The following is an 18,916-nucleotide window of genomic DNA, read 5'->3' on the forward strand; positions in this document are numbered from 1 at the left end:
TTGCAATGTTCCCTCAGGAAGATAAAGAAATCAGCAATGTTTGTCACAGAGGTACTGGAAGAGGATATCTTATTGGTCCTGCACCATCTTCTAAAGACCTCCCACTTCGACTGGTAGACGCGAAGGGTTGAGGATCTTCTGGCTCTTGCAATAGCCTTCGCAGCTTTGTGCGAAAAACCCTTTAAGCTCTGACCAGACCTTCGATAGTCTGAAGGCAGTTAGACTGAGAGCGGGAGATTCTTGTGGAATCTGTTGAAGTGGGGCTGTTTGAGAAGATCGTTCCTGTGTGGAAGCGATCTTGGAAAATCTACTATCCATTCCAGTACCTCTGTGAACCAGTCTTGAGCTGGCCAAAAAGAGCTACCAGTGTCAGTCTCGCGGCTTCCGATGATGCAAACTTTCTTACCACTTCTCCTAGGATCTTGAATGGGGAAAGGCATATCCGTCTAATCCTGTCCAATCTAGGAGAAGACTGTCTATTGCAACTGCTCGGTCCGATATCGAGAGCAGTAGTTTTCTAGCCTTGCATTCCAGTGGGTTGCAAAAGGTCGATATTCGGCCTTCCCCACAGGTTCCACAGTCTTTCATGCAGACTTCTGAATGGAGAGTCCACTCTGTGGGAAGGACCTGATCCTTCCTGCTGAGAAGGTCGGCCCTCACATTCCTCTCTCCTGTACAAATCTGGTGAGGAGTCTGATCCTCCTCTCCTGAGCCCATAACAGCAACGTTTTTTTGCCGTTTCGAAAGGGAGAAGGAGTGTGTTCCTCCTGTTTCCTTATATAAGCCAGGGCAGTCGTGTTGTCTGAGTTCACTTGGACTACTTGTCCTGACAAAGGAACTCGAACTTGATGAGAGCCAAATGAACTGCTGATAGCTCTTTCTTGTTGATGTGCCAGTTCACCTGGTCTCCCTCCCAGGTGCCTGACACTTCTCTCGACCCTAGTGTTGCCCCCCATCCCGACTCCGAGGCGTCTGAGAACAACACTAGGGTAGGGCTCGGTAACTGAAGAGACAGTCCTTGGCATAATTTTCGAGGGTCTAACCACCAGTTGAGATCCTCTTTTATCTTGTCCGAAATTTGGAACAAAGTTGCTAAGTCCTGAGACTTCTGGTCCCAACTCTCCTTTAGGAAAAAAACTGAAGAGGTCTCAGATGAAGTTTTCCCTAAGGAGACGAACTGTTCCAGCGAGGAAATGGTCCCCAGCAAACTCATCCACTCCTCGCTGAACAATGTTTTCTCCTTAGAAAAACTGTCACCTTTTCTATGCAGCGATCTATTCTCTCTTGGGATGGAAAGGCTAGAAAAACCTGAGAATCCATCAGAATCCCCAGGTAAACAATGCTCTGCTGCGGAACAACCTGGGATTTCTGTAGGTTTACTAATAGTCCAAGGGACTGTGTCATATTTAGGGTGATCGACAAGTACTCCAGACAACTGTCCTTTGATTGAGCTCAATCAGCCAATCGTCGAGATACATTGATATCCTCACTCCCCTCTATGTGAAGCCAGCGTGCCACATTCCTTAAGATGCCCGTGAACACTTGTGGGGCCGCCGAAAGACCAAGCACAGGGACCTGAATTGAAAACTTTTCCCGAATCACGAACCTCAGGAACTTTCTTGACGAGGGATGAATGGGAATGTGGAAGTGGGGCAGCGTCCTGCAGGTCCAGGAGACCATCCAATCCCCTGGACGAAGAGCTGCAAGAACCGAGGAGGTAGTCTCCATTTTGAATTTCGTCTTGATTATGAAGAAATTCAGGGCGCTACATCCAGAACCGGTCTCCAACCCCCGAGGATTTGGAACCAGAAAAAGACCAGTTGTAAAACCCCGGGAATGGAGGTCTTGAACCGGTTCTATTGCTTCCTTTTTCTAACATTTGTTCCACCGCTAGAAAAAGAGCCTGATTCTTGATGGGATCCCTGTAGCTGGCGGATAACTCCCTGGGAGTTGAGGTTAAAGGAGGACTTTCCCTGAAGGGGATAAGGTAGCCTCTTCTTAAAATGGAGAGGGACCAGTCGTCCGCCCCTCTCTGTGCCCAGACCTCGGCGAATTGTAGCAGTCTGGCACCCACTGTCGCCTGGAGTACTGTTCTTCATTTGGTCCTTCTGATAGAACGAGAGGAAGACCTTCCTCTCCCTCTCTGGTCTTTTGCTCCTGAAGGAGGGTCTGGACGAAGGACCACCTCGAAAGGGCTCCTGAAAGGAAGCCTTCTCCTTCTTGGTAAAGGGACGGCAGGTCTGACCCTCTTCGAAGACTGGGCCAAAAGGTCTTGTGTCGCCTTTTCAGATAAAGAGCGAGAAATCTCCTTCACCAAGTTTTGAGGAAAAAGGTGAGGAGAAAAAGGAGCAAACAGAAGAGAGGATCTCTGAAGAGGAGACACAGACTTCGTGAGGAAAGAGCTGAATACTGATCTCTTCTTCAGAATAGCAGCTCCGAATAAGGCAGCGACTTCATGCGGAACCGTCCCCTCACTGCTTTGTCCAAGCAAGACAAAACACTCACAAAGTCATCCAAACACAGGAATTCGGGATCCCGAGTCCTGTTGGCCAAAGCTCCAAGAGACCAATCCATAAAGTTGAAGACCTCCACAACTCTAAAAAGACCCTTGAGGAGATGATCCATTTCACTCATTCCCAAGTCGCCCGCTGAAGCAAGGGAAAGTCTCCTGGAGGAGTCAACTAGATTAGAGAAATCTCGCCAGCAGATGGGGAGCCCCAACCCCATAGGCTCCTTGGTCTCATACCACATTCCTGATTTTCCCAAAAGTTTCAAAGGAGGGAAAGAGAAAACCGTCTTACTTGCATCCTTCTTAGACTGCATCCACTCCCTACTCCTTTAAAGGCCTTCCTCATCGAAAGATGAGGGGCGCATCTTGACAAACAGAAGAGGGTCTAGTTGACTTGGTGCTGTCCCACAAAGATCCCGGAGAAGGAGGGGCAGCATGACAAAGAGAATCTCCAAACTCCTGAATTAAAACCGAAGCCAACCGTTTGTAATCCGAAACTCCAGCGCCCTTAGGAGAATCCTCTTCTGAAACTTCCTCCAAAGCAGCAGGCGGAGAGGAAGGCTTAAGAGAAGAAGAGCGCCTATCAGGAGAAGCGAGCCTGGAAGGAGAAGCACTCCTGTCCAACGAAGAGCGCCTACCAGGAGAATGGCGCTGACCCCGGACGGGCGCCTGTCAGGAGAGGGGTCCTGTCCACTGATGAGAGCCTTCCAGGAGAGAGGAGGCCCCAAAACGAGGGCGCTTGGTAGGAGCGCGCGCGCCTGGAAGGAGGGAGCGGGGGAAGACGACGCAGCGCCTGCCCAAAGGAGAAGTACAGTGAGGCGAAATGCGCCTGGAAGGAGAGGCGCTTCTCTCCGATGACGAGCGCCTGGAAGAAGTGCGCCTGCTGGGAGACTGGCGCCTGTTCGCGAAGAGCGCCTACGAGACGAAGAAAACTTGCTGGAGAAGGAAGCTTGGCGGGAGAAGAGCGACGAGTTGAAGACGAGAGCTTCCTGGAACTCTTGACAGGAAGAAAGTCATCCTTCCTACGAGAAGAGGAGTCCTTAGCAAGAGATCCAACAAGCGCCGATAACTGCTCCTGGAGGCCGATCAAAATCTTCTTCGTCAATCCTTCACCGCTGATGGAGAGGAGGAGGGGATCTACGAGCTCTCTTCCTGACAATAGGAGAATCCTCCGGGAAGCGCTCAGGGCTCGAGTCCAAACGCCTACTCTAGGAGCCTTCCAAGATCTCTTCAAAGGGGCGCGACTCTCAGCCGAACTCCAACCACGCTCGGAGAAGACGCTGGCAGTCAGACGAGAAACACTTTTTCAGGATGCCTTTTCTATGGCGATCCAAGGCAGCCTGGGACGCAACAACAGGATCTGCGAAGGGACGCCTGATCGTTGGGGATGCTCTACATCCTCCCCTGCGGCTTTCGACATTCCTCCTCCACTGGTCCTGGGAGTTTGGAAGAGGTCTAGGCCTAGGAGCAATGCGGAGCCGATCAGACGCCCCCTCCACAACACTGGGGACACTGCACATATCACTGTCACTCTTACCTTCCTTCATCATCGCAGTTGCATTTCACACACCAAGAAGTTCCGCTTTCATCGCAGCCATTTTCAGAGGACGAATCCACAGGTTCGATGAAGGGAGAAGGGGCTGAAACCAAAGGATTAGGAGAGTCTACTGGGTTAATTTCAAAATCATGCTCAGCAGAGTTTAGACCTACTCGAGCTTCTGGAGGAAGCCTTCCTAACTCTATCCTTTCAAGCTTCTTCAGATAAGAAGACAAACCTTCCATTCCTGATCAGACAATTTCTCACACTCCTTGCACCTATTGTCCGAAGAACAATCATTCCCCTACACCTCATACATACAGTGTGAGGGTCTACCGAAAGCTTTCGGCAACCTCACCTTACATTCTTGCCTAGCACACACGGAACACAGGCGAAACATTAACATCAGACATCTTAATGAACAATCCAAAAGCAAATCCAAAAAACAGTCCACAATAGCGTATGCCAAACCAAAGATCCAATACGTCACCAAAATCAGGCCAAAAAGATCCTCAGCAAGCGAGAAAACGAAAATCAAAGCAGGAGGAACCAACAACAGATGTTGCCGGAACCAGCGACAGAGAAAATCTGATTAGAAAACGGGAATGGTTCCTATTCCCGCCACCCAGCAGGCGGTATGGTTGATCACCTGACCTACCTGTGCGTGTGCCGCGAGTTTTGAAATTCTGTCGGGAACGCCGGAGACTATAGCTAAGTATATATCTGACGGGTAAGTTGCATGTACAAAAATAATATTTTGTCAGATGACTAACTGAGGGGGATCTGTAGACTGATGTCAGATAACAATGGCCAGCATAAATAGTTTTTTCCATAAAATAATATAAAAACATCTCTAAATATACACTCAACAGGATTCTTACCTTGAAACATGATGCTCGATAAAGAAGCTGCACAACGTGCCCTATGCTGGTTTTAGATGCTTGCGGAAAGTGAGGTTCAAGCCGCTGCACCACAAACATAACCAAAACTTTTCGAGAAAGAGCTGACCCATCTTCTAGAGCTAATAACACTAATTTCAACACCTCTTCTTGCATTGCTGAGAAATAAGGAAATGCTAATTAATTTATTGCAAATCTTCAAGGAAGGAACAAAGCAATCAATTTTATACCATCATGAGTCACCACCTTACATATTATGCTGTAAACAATATCACACATATAGAACAGAACAGAATATACAATTTAGGCAAAAAGTCAAGCACTGAGAACTACGAGGTCAATCAGCACTGGAAGGGTAACTGACAGTATGGAGGTTTGAAAGGTGTAACGGGAGGAAAACTACGCAGTTGCACTATGAAACAATTGTTAGGAGAGGGTGGAAAGTCTGAGAGAAGAAAGAAAAATGAACGGAGGTACAGTAAAAGGAATGACAGAGGTTGCAGCTAGGGGCCGCTGGGATGCTGCAAAGACCATTAAGTAATGCCTACAGTGCACCACATGAAGTGCACTGATGGCAATACCCCCCTTACGGAGTCAACACGTATAAAATAATAATTTAAAATCTACTACCTGGTCCCAAAAACTGGCAGCCTCGAGCACGCACAGCTGCCCACAAGTTGGCTGATAATTGTTGATGATTCTGATGCTGCAAAATGAGCTCTGTAACTGTCCGTTCACCGAGTGATCGAGCAGCCCTAACAGCTCTAGCTCGGCCTTCGTCTTCAACAAGCTGACAGTTAATAAGGGTAACAAGCTTTCGCTGCATAGGTCTAGACAGAAGCGACGTCGATCCATTTGATCCTGAACCTAGAAAAAAAATAACTATTACTTTTCAAGAACCTAGAAAAAAAAATGACTATCACTTTTCAGGAACCTAGAACAAAATTAACAACTATCATTTTTCAGTAACCTAGAAAAAAATAATGACTATCACTTTTCAGGAACCTGGAAAAAAATAATGGCTACATATCACTTTTCAGTCCCTTAATGGAAACCAATTACAGAAGTAGGTAGATGCACTGGGGAAAGACAATTACACTTTTAAGCAAGGCTCAAGATACCTGGAACACACTACTACTGTATGTTGTACAAAAAGATACTGTCTTCAGTTTTAAACTTCATTAAAATTCTGATGTATTTATATGAAAGCTGCCACCAATCCCAAAAAGCATTCATTTGACTAAAAGTAAGACAAAGTCAGATCCTTTTACTTAAATTACCATAAAAATTTTCCCAAAACATGTCATACAATAAAGCACACTACCCCAATAAATGGAAATATCTCATACACCTCAACATCACACTTGTTTGTGATAACCAATAATTAACAAAAAACTAATCTAAGCAGTATCAACAACTCGCTAATATAACTGAGAGGAAAATTTGGCTACATAAAATTTTTTAACCATCATTTCAGCAATTATTGACAGTGGCCAAATAGCAAATAGTAAGTTACAGTACTGTATTTTACTTGCAATATTTTACTGAAAGGTTACTATTTACTGGAAAGGATTAAGCAGTTATTCAGGTAAACCTTGATGAAATAAATTTACCCTGCATTAAATTCGGTACAGTGTTAGGAAAAAACTTTTGAACTGTCAAGAAATGGGCTGACCATTAAAACAAGAACTTTGCTAATCAAAATCAATAAAAAATACCATAATTACACTATGACATACAGCATGCACCTAGTGAGAAATGCAACACATTACTGTATTTCCACCTACCTGAAAATGGTTTGAGAAACAGTGCCAGATCTTTAATGCACTTGACAGCCATAAAATAATTTCGGGCATGACTTGGGGGTACAGGTGGAGGTGGGGCTGAGTCACCTTCCTCCACAGTCGTCCCAGCCCCCACCAGTGACAGTAAAGCACCATTGACTGGAAGTTGGTCAAGTTCTAACCTCATCACAGTCTGCAATCAACAAAAATCGTATCATCAGCAGAAACATTAGGCAAATGATCAATAAACTCAGCAAGTCATATTTCTGAACACTCATGGGGCTGGCCTCCAGAATTTGTTCTTAAATAGGAGGCGCAATTTGCTATAAAGTAAAGTTAATTGAATTGGAAGGCTGCCCTTCTACAGTATCATACAAAAGGAAATTTGTAGATATAATTCAAAAGAAGCAAAAAATTGTCTTAACACAAACATAAAACTAAAATAATCAATGAAAAAATTTTACCTATCATCCCATAATCTGCATTAATCTCAACCATATACAGACAATAATTCTTAGGTCAAAGATCTAATCTTATAATCTTATAAAAATTCAGTTCAACTCTCAAAATACAGTCATACATTTTGATATTGTTAAAATTATCACTAAAGAAAAAAGTAACAGATGGCAAAGAATAATCTTACCATATAAACACTTGATTAAAATCACAACTCAAAGCAAGTGCTAAATTTAACAGATTCACAAAACAGGAGGCTGGAGAGTTACTGAAAAATCTATAGCTTGCAATAAATGTAAAACACTTTCATTCTAGTGAGAAAACAAAATAAAATTCAACTTGCATCAATGACATAGGGCCACCGAGTCTGACAATCAATACTGATCATTTTAAAGTACTTTACTGCCTCAAAAAGGGATTATAAAAACAAACTCCTCCTTCTCATTTACCTGGTCATAAGGACACTGATTCCGCTGGAGCTTGGCAAGGCAAGCTCGGCAAACGGTGTGTCCACATCCGAGGCTGACAGGTCCACGCTGTCCACCATCAAACTCATGGCAACATATGGGACATGACAGGAACTCGGTCCACTGAGGGGCCTGGATCGGCATACTCCAAGGATCATGCTACAGCTTGCCTGATAAGAAAGAAAATTGAAGGATTAACACATGATGTAGTCATTGTTGCATATTTTTGCTTTTTCTTCCCTTACTCAACTGTTTGTTTCATATTGCTGAGTGAGACTACTGACATGCTACTTATCTATTTGGGATCCAGTGGTAAAACTTTAAATTCAAAGCCACCTCATTTGAGCTGTTTTGTTAGTGTAAAAAATGTGCAAATAATGTGTAATATCTGTTTTTATGTTGCATTTACATTTCTTCTTTATAAGAGAATGTCTACCAAAATTTTAAATTAATATGAATTTACAGCAGGCCTCAAGTTTGATAATTTTTTGCATTGTTTTCATAATGAATTGTCACAAACCACTTGTCAGCAACTGTTTGCACACCTCTCATGCTCAACTGTTTATCTATGTAGGACTAGTGGCTACTATAAAGTGGTTTTAAGGTACCGTATAAGGAAAACGTCTCTTCAAGTTGAATCCTTTTGTCGCTGGTGGAAATTTGTGCTGATGTATCTAAAAATCTATGAAATAAGTGAAATTACGAGTTGGAGGAATTAATCTTCTACATTATGAGGAGTTTGGAGTCTTGATTGCGCATAAGACCATTTTGCCTGTAAGCATTTCCATGCTAGTAAGTCAAGTTGTATTTTGATGTACCAACTTACAGCATTCCAATTAGCAATCTGAACGCACAATGTTTTTCCATGTACGCAATTCTTTGTAAGATAATAGCAAAATGGCCAGCAATTCTTCTTGATTGTGCATAATTTTGACAAACCAGGTTTGGGTCCAGACCTCTTTAAAATTTAGGTTGGTACTTTTGAGTACTGTTCGACTGTGATGAATACTTGAATGCTCAAAAGTATACTCATTTAGTCTCAAAGTTTAGTCTTGTGTGCATTTCAATTAATGTAAAATGTTTGTTATAAGTGAAATTATCTATCTGATGTAAATAACCTGCCCTTTTATAACTGTAAATTGCTTAAACCATACCACCAACTATTATTTGTAAGAAAAACTCCAAGACAGCTAAAGAGTGGGGACAGTGTAGCTTTTGCCGCAACAAATTTGAATTCTTCTGCCTCCCACACTCATAAACAACAAGCCTTTTCTTTCAAAGGAGGGTCATTTAGCCTCTAAGTCTTTTGAAAAGCTAGTGGGAGTTGCACATTCATGAATGATACAAGGTGGTTAATAGTTTGGATTACCAAACACTCCCCACAAAGTTAAACCAATTGCCACAAATGATGAATACAACTGTGTCCCTAAAAACAAGTAAATGCATCACTCTCACTCTATATAATAAAAACAGAAAAAAAACAAGAAACAAGGCTGAAATGACATCTCAGACCTGACTTGCAACACCACAGATTTATATGAATAGAGGAGATGAAAGTACCATTCATAAGACATTTCTTGCCAACATGCATCTGTAGTTGATACTATTTTCTCCTATAAAATTAGATGAAGATACACCACTGCAAGTAAGAATATAAATATGAATACTGAGATATGCTCTGATTATACAAAAATAACCTTACCAGGGTCAAACTTCCATTCTGCAAGTGTAAGTTTCTGAATTATGTTCCACCAAGGAGAAATGTTTAGAACCCCTTATGTTTTCTATGGATCTCAACCCCTCAGCCTAGTTAAAAGTAAGGGATAACCTCCTTGAGCCTAGCTGAAAATGCGGGGAAACAAAACATTACTTCCCTTCTTCTCTGTATCCTGGCTGGTCTTTTGTTCTCTTATTTGACAAGCTAATCTTCAAAGGCTCACTGAAGGCCAGAGACTCGGATATTATACTGCATCTTCTTGTACTTCTCAAGAGTGGTTGAGTTACCTGTCAAAGTCCACAGCTTTCAAATTAGCATTAGCAATGATGTCTTGATTTTAGATCTTAAACGTGTTTTCACCCAAAGAGTCTGAGACTGTTCAACACGTGCCTCTTAGAGAAGGTATTTATTGCCAAACTGTTCTTGTTTGCTGCTGGAGAACTGTCCACTTCCCATGAACCATTGTAATTTACGCATTATGAATGTCCTCTGTGGAATAGCCAAACATCAACAGTTAATTGCAACTGCAGCAGTGTACAGTAGTCCTTCCCACCAAGGCATCACAGCTTTGATGGGCAGCAAGCTGGTCTCTACATTGTTCAGATGTGTAATGTCAAAGGATGCTTGACTTTTAATGCAAAATGTATGTGGAGGAGACTATATTCTTCACACCTTAGGGTAACTTACCCAAGTTCTCCTGACCATGTCACTTTGTAATGTAGAAGCAACTTGCTGAAAAGAAAGTGTAGCAATTTTAGCACCTAAAAGAGAGCTTGCTTTCCTTCATGTAATAATCCTATAACAATAATAAAGTAAGAAGGAATAGAAAATAAAACCAATACACCTGAATTCAGGAGACATCAGCAGAAAGCAGGAATAAATTTGCTTCTAGCTTTAACATTTAGAGCAGAGCTGAACAAAGCAAACTATTCCAAATACAGCATGAGCTTCCCATTCCTTCCCCCTTTGACTGTCACATGGTATCTCATAGCCTTTTATATAGAGGACCATTGATATATTCTCTCATAAGAAAATGAAAACCTCAGCCAAATCAGACACATCAATGCCCTTTAGCAGGAACACCTGGGAAGATGAAGGGGAGCTTGTCTCAGGAGGAACAGGACTGCCAAAGCAGCATGGGCAATGCAAGTGTATATCTCAGCAGCTTGAAAAAAGACCCAGTAGATCAGGATACTACAGGCAGTCTCTGGTTATCGGCGGGGTTCCGTTCCCAACAGCGTGACGATAACCGAAAATTGCTGATAACCAAAAATCAGCAATAATAGCACTGATTCCTGGTTATCGGCACCGATAATCAGTTATCAACGCCAATAATCGGTGATCAGCGCGCCGATAACCGGCGATCAGCACTAATTACCGGTTATCAGCGATGATAACCTGGAATCAGTGTCGAAAATCCGGTTATCGTCGTCGCTAGACAAGCACCATAAAACCGAAGCATCGATAACCAATGATAACCGGGACTGCCTGTATTCAGCTTATGGCAAGGGTCATCCTGAGACTGGCTGAAACCATCACACAGTTGATCACTCAACGAATCAGACTGAACAAGGTAGAGGTACCAAGTCAAGTTTGTCCAATGGGTGCTGAAAGGCATCTTCCACCAGAGGCCATAAGCCTATGAATGAAGGGCAAAACATCATGACCTGGCAACTGAGATCATCTGCCATCACATTCCAATATCCCAGTTTGTATCTGGTGTAAATCATTCATTTCTGTGTTTCCAAAGTATACCCTTATGTTTACCAATTATGGGAAGACCACTGTGAAAAAAAACTTTTTTTTATTAGGGATAACAAAAAATGAGTGAACCGCACCAACACAAGCGGTAAAATATACAAAATTAAAAGAAACAAGAAATGCAGATGGAAAAATTATATTTTCACAATAAAATTAAGTTTCATATACTTACCAAGTAATTACATAGCTATAATTTCTGACTAGCGCAGCAGCCTTTATACAAAAAATCACGGTAGCGCTTCGGTTGTTTAGCATAGGTGACAAGCCCCACCCACTTACAGGAGTACTGGAAATGACTTAGCAGAAAACCTCAATCTCTTTGTGTCCTTATGTCCATGAGAGGGGAGGAGGGAGGGCTCTGATTCTGTAATTACTTGGTAAGTATACAGTATATGAAAATTAATTTTATTATGCAAACATCATTTTCAAGTAAGTAACTTACCAAGTAATTACACAGCTGAATCCCACACTGAATGGGGGTGGGATACACAGACACATTCTATTCCAAAACATTAAGGCATGGTAATGACTTTGAAATAGAAAAACTGCTAGCACTGAAACAATGCTTGTCATTTCCTTACATGGTAAGAGAGCTACTGCAGGTGAATACTGCTTCTGATTGGTGCTCATTTTAACCTGTAGTGGCATGGTGGTAAAGCCATGGGGTGCCTCTACTTAAGTGGGAGCTTTGCGGCAAAGGATAGGGCTGATGGCTAGCAAAGCATATACAGTATAAGCGCCCTTGCCCTGAGCACAGTACCAAAATAAAAAACAACCAGACAACACTGTCACCTACACTGAAAACACCACAACCCATCCACTAAGACTGATGGGTACTCCAGGTACACTGTACACCCTGGCCCCCAAAAATTCAACACCCTGCTTCAAGGTGAAGAGATAGTAGGAGAAAAGAGATTCCTATGCTTCCTTCCCCAATACCATGCCAGCCACTGAAAATGGCCCCAAGGTACTAAAACTTCTTTCAAATACTGAGACGCAAAGATTGGTTCAACTTCCAGTAGGCCAACTGCAGAATGGATGTGGGGGACATATTGTGCCTGAAAGCTAATAAGGTATGGACTGCCCTAACGTCATGAACTTTCACTTTATAAGTAGGCAAAATGTCCTCCTGAATCTGAGAAATTAAGTCTTTCATGAAAAAGGACAATGTGTTCTTAGTCAGAGGGTGAAACAGGTTCTTGACAGAGCACCAGAAGTTACTGGATGGCCCTCAGATCTTCTCGTTCCTGCTCAGGTAATACCTTAAAGCCCTAGCAAGACAAAGAACTCTCTCTTCTTCTTCTTCTTCAGAGCCAAAGTATCCATTAAGGTCTCAATAGAGAAAGAACAGGACCAGGGTTTGGAAGGGTCATCGTTCTTGGCTAAAATGCAAGGATAAAGTAGCAAACTGCATCTCACTGTGAAAAAACCTACCCTTTATTGATGGCTTGGATCTCGCTAATATGTTAGCAGTAGCCAAGGCCACGAGGAAGAGAGTCTTCTGAGTAAGGTTTCTCCAAGAAGAGGAAAGAAGGGGTTCAAAAGAGGGACCTGTCAGCCACTCAACTCTACATCCCGGTTCCAGGAGACTGTCTTCCTTTCTTTACTTAGATATATCAAAGGACTTGATGAGGTCATTAAGATCTGGGATTGATGCCAGATTCTGGAATCCTGTGTTTAAACACTGAGCTAAACACAGTTCAACATCCCTTGATGGTGGAGGACGAGAGATTCCTAGATCTCCTCAGATAAAGAAGGAAATCTGTACTTTGGGTCACAGATGTCTCAGAAGAAGAGACAATGAGTCTGAGACACCAGCTTCGGAAAATCGCCCACTTAGCCTGGAAGACGCGGCTAAGAAATTGATGCCTGCATCTTGCAATCGCCTCTCTAGCGTGTCTTCAAAACCCTTGCGCTCTGACAAGTTTCTGGACAGTCTGACGCCCATCAAGGAAAGAGCAGAAAACCCTTTGGTATCCAAAAGTGAGGTTGTCTAAGTAGACACGGTTTTTAGGGGAAGGAGTCTCGGAAAGTCCCCCAACTACCGTAGCAAGTCCTGGAACCATTCTTTCATGGGCCAGAATGGGGCTATGAGAATCATCATAATGTTGCAATGAGCCCAAGACTTGTTCAGCACTTCCCTGATCATGCTGAAGGGAGGAAAGGCGTAGTGGTCCAAGTGGGACCAATCTTACAGCATGGCATCTGCTGCCCACACTAGAGGGTCTGGGGCCTGAGAACAAGAGAAAGGCAATGGTTCCTTGAGGTGGTAAACAGGTCCAATGTTGGCCTGCCCCATAGTATTGCAGATTCCGATAGACCAGGGGATCCAAGGTTGGAAGTACCTACTTTTCGACGGCTCAGTTCGTCCGCTAGAACATTTAGTTTGCCCTGAATAAATTGAGTGACTGGACTCACTCGATTTGATCTGTCCACAGTAGAAGGTCTCTTGCTTTCTGGCAGAGAGAAAATGAGAGTGCCACCTTGCTTTAGTATGTATGTTAGGGATGTGGTATTGTCTGAATGGACTACCACAGTCTTGTTGTGAACTAGGGTAGAGAAACACTGAAGCCCGAAGTAAAATGCTTTCGGCTCTCTGATGTTGATATGAAGGTTCTGTTCTTCCAGCGACCACATCCCGGAAAGTTCCCGGTTCCCCAAGAGGATTCCCCAACCTGGAACCGAGGAGTCTGAATAGAAGTCAAGGTCTGGGCTCAGAGGATGAAGGGCTTTCCTTCCAAAAGTCTACGTTCGGACTGCCACCACTGCTGGTCCGACTTGATTCCAGGTTTATGGGAAAAGCGTAGGTGTCCAGCTGTGTTTCCCTGTCCCACTTGGTCTTGAGGAAGAATGCAAAACTCTAAGAAGTTTACCTAACTTGACAAGCGTCTTGATGAATGACAGAGTCCCCAGTAGGCTCATCGACTGATGGGCCATGCAAGACGAAGGGCTAGAAACTTGTGGACCATCTGAAGGCGGCTGGCGATTCTCGTCAGACAGAAAAGCCCAAAAAGTCTGAGAGTTGAGACTCAACCCCAAATAGAGGAACTCTTGTGACAGGGCCAACTGGGATTTCTGAAGCTAGATGATAATTCCCAGTTCCTGAGAGGGAAGACGTTCAAGTCCTTCGTGCACTTTTCCCTCGAAGGGAATTGAAGAGGCAAAGTCATCCATATATAGACTGACGTTTATACCTATTAAACGAAGTCATTTTGCTAGAGGAGCGAGGACTTGAGTGAACACTTGATGAGCCGTACAGAGGCTGAAGCAAAGAGCCTAAAACTGGAAGATTTAGCTGGCACTGGGTGCCTGGCCACCCAGGAGCAGGTGCTGGGAGTGAGACGTTGTCTGGACTGTCCAAAGCAGACAGGTGTGGGCACTCGTGGACCGAAGCGGACACATAAGGTTCCACTGAGTAACTGCATGAAGGCCTGGGACTGTAGAGAATAGAGAATGCTTGTACTTCTTAACAGGAGCTGGACTCCCCACTGGATAGGGACTCTGACTGAGGCTTGCCAAAGAGCACTTAAAAGGACAGGAAGAGTCCAGGTAATGTCTACGCCTCTACATCATATCGTCGGACGAGCTTGAGGAAAAGCCATGTACATCCCTAGACAAGCCTTTCCAATGGCTTTCTACTGACACCTGGGACTGTACAACAGGTGCGGTTGTGGAGGCGACTACCTGTGGGCAAACCCCCTCGGCCTCCCTTGGACTTTTTGTATGTCTTCTCCCAGGGTTGGGGGAGCAGGACACTGACCTCGGTCTAGGAGAACCGATGGGACAAGTAGCCACCTCTTCCACTTGCACTACACTATCATCAATGAAGAATTAGAGAAATTTATTTCTGGTGATAGAAATTCATTTCTCGTTATAATGTGGTTCGGATTCCACAATAAGCTGTAGGTCCCGTTATTAGGTAACTGATTGGTTCTTAGCCACGTAAAATAAATCTAATCCTTAGGGCCAACCCTAGGAGAGCTGTTAATCAGCTCAGTGGTCTGGTTAAACTAAGGTATACTTAACAACACTATCACTTGTCACTTTGCAGGGGGCGGAGCCATCTGTACGTTTTCTCATAAACGCCTTCAGTGACACACCTAGCTCCACCACTATGTTCACTAGTTGGATAATTCTCTTGTAAAACCTAGACTCTAGACTGGCAGTGGCATTAGGTTCGGAAGCGAGGGAGCCAGGCAAAAGAGTGGGTAATTAAAAGTAGGAGGGCTAGTAGCAGGAGAAAAATTAGGAAGAGGGGAAGAAGGAATAGCAGAGCTATCTTCTAGCCTAGGCTAGGATAGAATACTAGGCTATGGGAAGCTCGTTTCTAGGCTCTAGAGGCCACTTACCTTTTTCTATCCTCTCTAACTTGCCTAGTTGAGATAATGTACCTTCTACTCTTGCTAACCATTACATTTAGCACAAGTTTTCTCCCTATTATTTATATTTCTGCCCACTACATTTACTGCAAATTGTATGAGAATCATATGAAGATTTGATTAATCTGGTTTGCAACTTTCACTACAAAAGCAAACTAGGTGAACTTGAATCAAACAATAATAACCGAAGCACTAGAAAAAATTATCCTGAAAGCTATTAAAGCTTGAAGGTTACTCAAATAAGTGATAATACTTCAATGAAATCCAGCCGTACAACTGAAAATCAGTAAACAAAAGCTGCAGCAAGCCCCCAATGTTACTCAAGAGCCGGCAAAAACAGAATGCAGTTTTCTGCTAAGTCGTTTCCAGTACTCCCGTTAGTGGGCGGGGCTTGTCACCTACACTAAACTATCCAAGTGCTACCAAAATTTTTTTACATATAGGCTGCCACGCGAGTTAGAAACTACAGCTTTGTAATTACCTGGTAAGTTACTTATATGAGAATAATGGTTTGTTTAGCCTACTTTGCTACAGTACAATCACAAAGAAAATAACCCTAGACTTGAAGCATGAAAATGGGGCCAATGTCAGTTACAGACATGTCCCTCATTTAAATTAACCTTCCCTAATGTAACTTAACCTACAATGTCAGGTCTTAGAAAATAAAGGGATATTTCCTAATACAGCTTAACTTTAGATGCAACTTTATACCAATAGATTTCTCTACTTTTTAAGACATTAAATTACTATTAGGTGGGATTATTTGAATATTACTATCGTGTGTGCTGCAGGCTTAAAGTGGTGTTGCTTACGTTTCCACATTCAATTTTAAGTTTTTCAGTTTATTCTAAGAAAGGTTTTTAACATTCTAGTTTTTACGTAGTATACATTATAATTTTTCACTGTAATTCCATCAATCTTTTGACATGATAATTTTTTAACCATAGAAAGGTTTAATGCATACATTGTGCAGTTACACTACCTTTGTTGTTTACAATAATACATCACTATACATTAATTAAAAAAATATAAAATACTGTAGCAAGTGATTGTTAATATTAGAAATGGCAATGAATTATTATACAAGCCAAAAGTTTGGCAAGCCTGGGCACAGTCATGGTCACATATTTGTGGTCCTTTAGTGGTCTTAAAGTCGATTAGTCATAAGTTGCACAGATTGTGAGATGAAGACTATCTGTAATAGTAACAAATATACATAAAATAAAGACAATCAATTGAAAAATAAGGATTCATGTGCTTGGCAAGAAATTAAGATAATTCTACAAGTAAACCACAATCATCTGTGGTATTTTTGTATTGGATTTGTTACTAACTCGGTAATCACATTTTTTTCTTGTATGTATATTTGCCAACATATTTGTAGGATGCAGAAATCACACCTCACTTTTGTGTATACTACAATGACACATTTTTAAGTCCTTTTCAACCTGTAGTTCAGACTAATATGCTGCCTTCCGTCTACTGTTTTTTCTAATTACAATAACATTAGTTAAGAGTACATGTTTTGTCAAATATTTCCACTACTTGTTAATCATATCATTCCATTTGTTTCATTTGCTAGCGGTGGTACTATCGTAAGAATTTGGAGGAATTTGTATTTTTGGGGTTTCTTTAGTCTGTTTAAAGACGAATTTCGAGATCTTATATTGATTATCAAGATATTGTTAGACATGAATATTACTTTAAATTTATGCAATAACAAAAAGACATTACATAAATGAAGGTGCTAATGAATATAAGGTAAGGTAAGTTAATTTCTTGTTTTTGCTATTTTAACATATGGCAATAAACTCCATCCAATTTTAGGTCATCATTGATGTATTTAAAAGTAAAAGTGATATTTTGCAAGGAGCTGATAACAAATTAGCATTGAAATGTCAATTTTCCAAAAAAAATTTTGTTTTGCATTCCATATTATCATGACAGTAAATTTTACCACAAAGGTACAGTATTTGCTAACACATCACCACTACGTCATCAATCAAACTTCATCTGGAACTGTGGCAAATACTAGAAGAAGTAATGTTACTTAATTGTATGATGTTGGGAGTTGGATGTATCCTTGTATATACATGCAACACTACCATATATTTTATGGAACTTTGGGTCTGGTTAGGTTTGCCTGACCCAGGTAAATACCAGGTACCTAAGGTTAGGTTAGGTCAGGTCTGGGAAGATTAGCGGTATTATGGGTATGTAGAACTGTAAGCAGTGGCTATATTTCTTGATCCAATCAACAAATAATATAAAATAAAAGCTGTCCAGTGTAACTTACAACATCCAAAGAAAACAATTACCTGGTGTGTGTGTGTGTGTCAATCTGAATGGTAGTCAAAAACTGCTCTGTTTCTAGTTCCTTTTATGAACATTAGATGGGTTACCTATCATCAAGGGTGTGGCTTGTGAGGTGGGGGGGGGAGGAGGAGGAGGAGTCATTTGGACATGAGCACTGGCCTTACCATCCATTTCAGTGAACAAGATACTATCCTCTAAGAGATAGATATAGAACACCAGGCAAGGGCACAGTACCTAAGGATAGGTTAGGTTACGTTACGCTGCCTCCCTTTTGAACATCTAAGATCTGCTTTCAAAAAACCCGCTCTATCATGGGGGGGGGGAGATCAAGCACCACTGGTCAGGTCAGGGCACACTGCACTAGGATAGGTTTGGTTAAGGTGAGATTAGGTTGCAATGTACCCCCGTCAAATTGAGACTCTGAGGGTAATTTTGCACTGGCTGAGATAGATGCCAAGGCCAGTGCATGTGTTCAAACAATCCAGAGTAAGTTCGTGCAGCACAATGACAGGTCAATGATTTTTCCTTATATATTGGCAGACCAAGTGTCGTTCTGAGATATTAATGATACCCCTGTTTTCGGATTAGCGCAAAACTTAAAAAGCAATGATATTAGTGGTTTTTGTCCCATTTTCATCTCCAAAAACACAAAACTTGATAAAAAGAAAAATATATTAGCACTTTCCATTCCATTTTCTACTCCAAACAACACACATTTGCCATTCTACATTCATACCAAGGTTAGATTAAGAATATATCCCACTACTTTAATTACAGGCATTCTCCCCACCCAAAAACCTCAGTTTCCTAAGGGGAATCCCCATTACAGTTAGATGCAGCCTACAGTGGCATGTTTTATGGGTTAACTTTGCATTTCCTCTGAAAACGGAGATCAAATTCATCAAAACTATATGAAAATCTATGGGAAAAACTAAATTTCCAAGCTCAACTCCATTACGGCCAATTTGTGAAATTTCACAAAAATTAATTCAGCCTATCATATTGCATAGGCTTAGGGTAGTTAGGCCTAATTACCCCATATTAAAAGTGTGGGCACAATATGATTAGCCTATTCAAGGGCTTTGCCAACC

General features: G+C 42.1%; 1 protein-coding gene across 2 annotated transcripts in view; it reads right to left on the reverse strand.

Annotated features, from left to right (window-relative positions):
* LOC136826985 (roquin-1-like) overlaps window positions 1-18,916 on the reverse strand; it is a 107,588-nt gene that overhangs the window by 24,623 nt on the left and 64,049 nt on the right. For both annotated transcript variants that reach the window (XM_067084615.1, XM_067084614.1), the window contains exons 2-5: window positions 7,635-7,822; window positions 6,733-6,922; window positions 5,576-5,812; window positions 4,928-5,103 (exon numbers count right to left, since the gene is read on the reverse strand). In XM_067084615.1, the coding sequence (XP_066940716.1) occupies window positions 4,928-5,103; window positions 5,576-5,812; window positions 6,733-6,922; window positions 7,635-7,796 (765 nt within the window). In that variant the 5' untranslated portion in view covers window positions 7,797-7,822. The remainder of the gene's footprint in view (window positions 1-4,927; window positions 5,104-5,575; window positions 5,813-6,732; window positions 6,923-7,634; window positions 7,823-18,916) is intronic.

The sequence above is a fragment of the Macrobrachium rosenbergii genome, chromosome 41, assembly GCF_040412425.1.
Source record: "Macrobrachium rosenbergii isolate ZJJX-2024 chromosome 41, ASM4041242v1, whole genome shotgun sequence".
NCBI lineage: Eukaryota > Metazoa > Arthropoda > Malacostraca > Decapoda > Palaemonidae > Macrobrachium > Macrobrachium rosenbergii.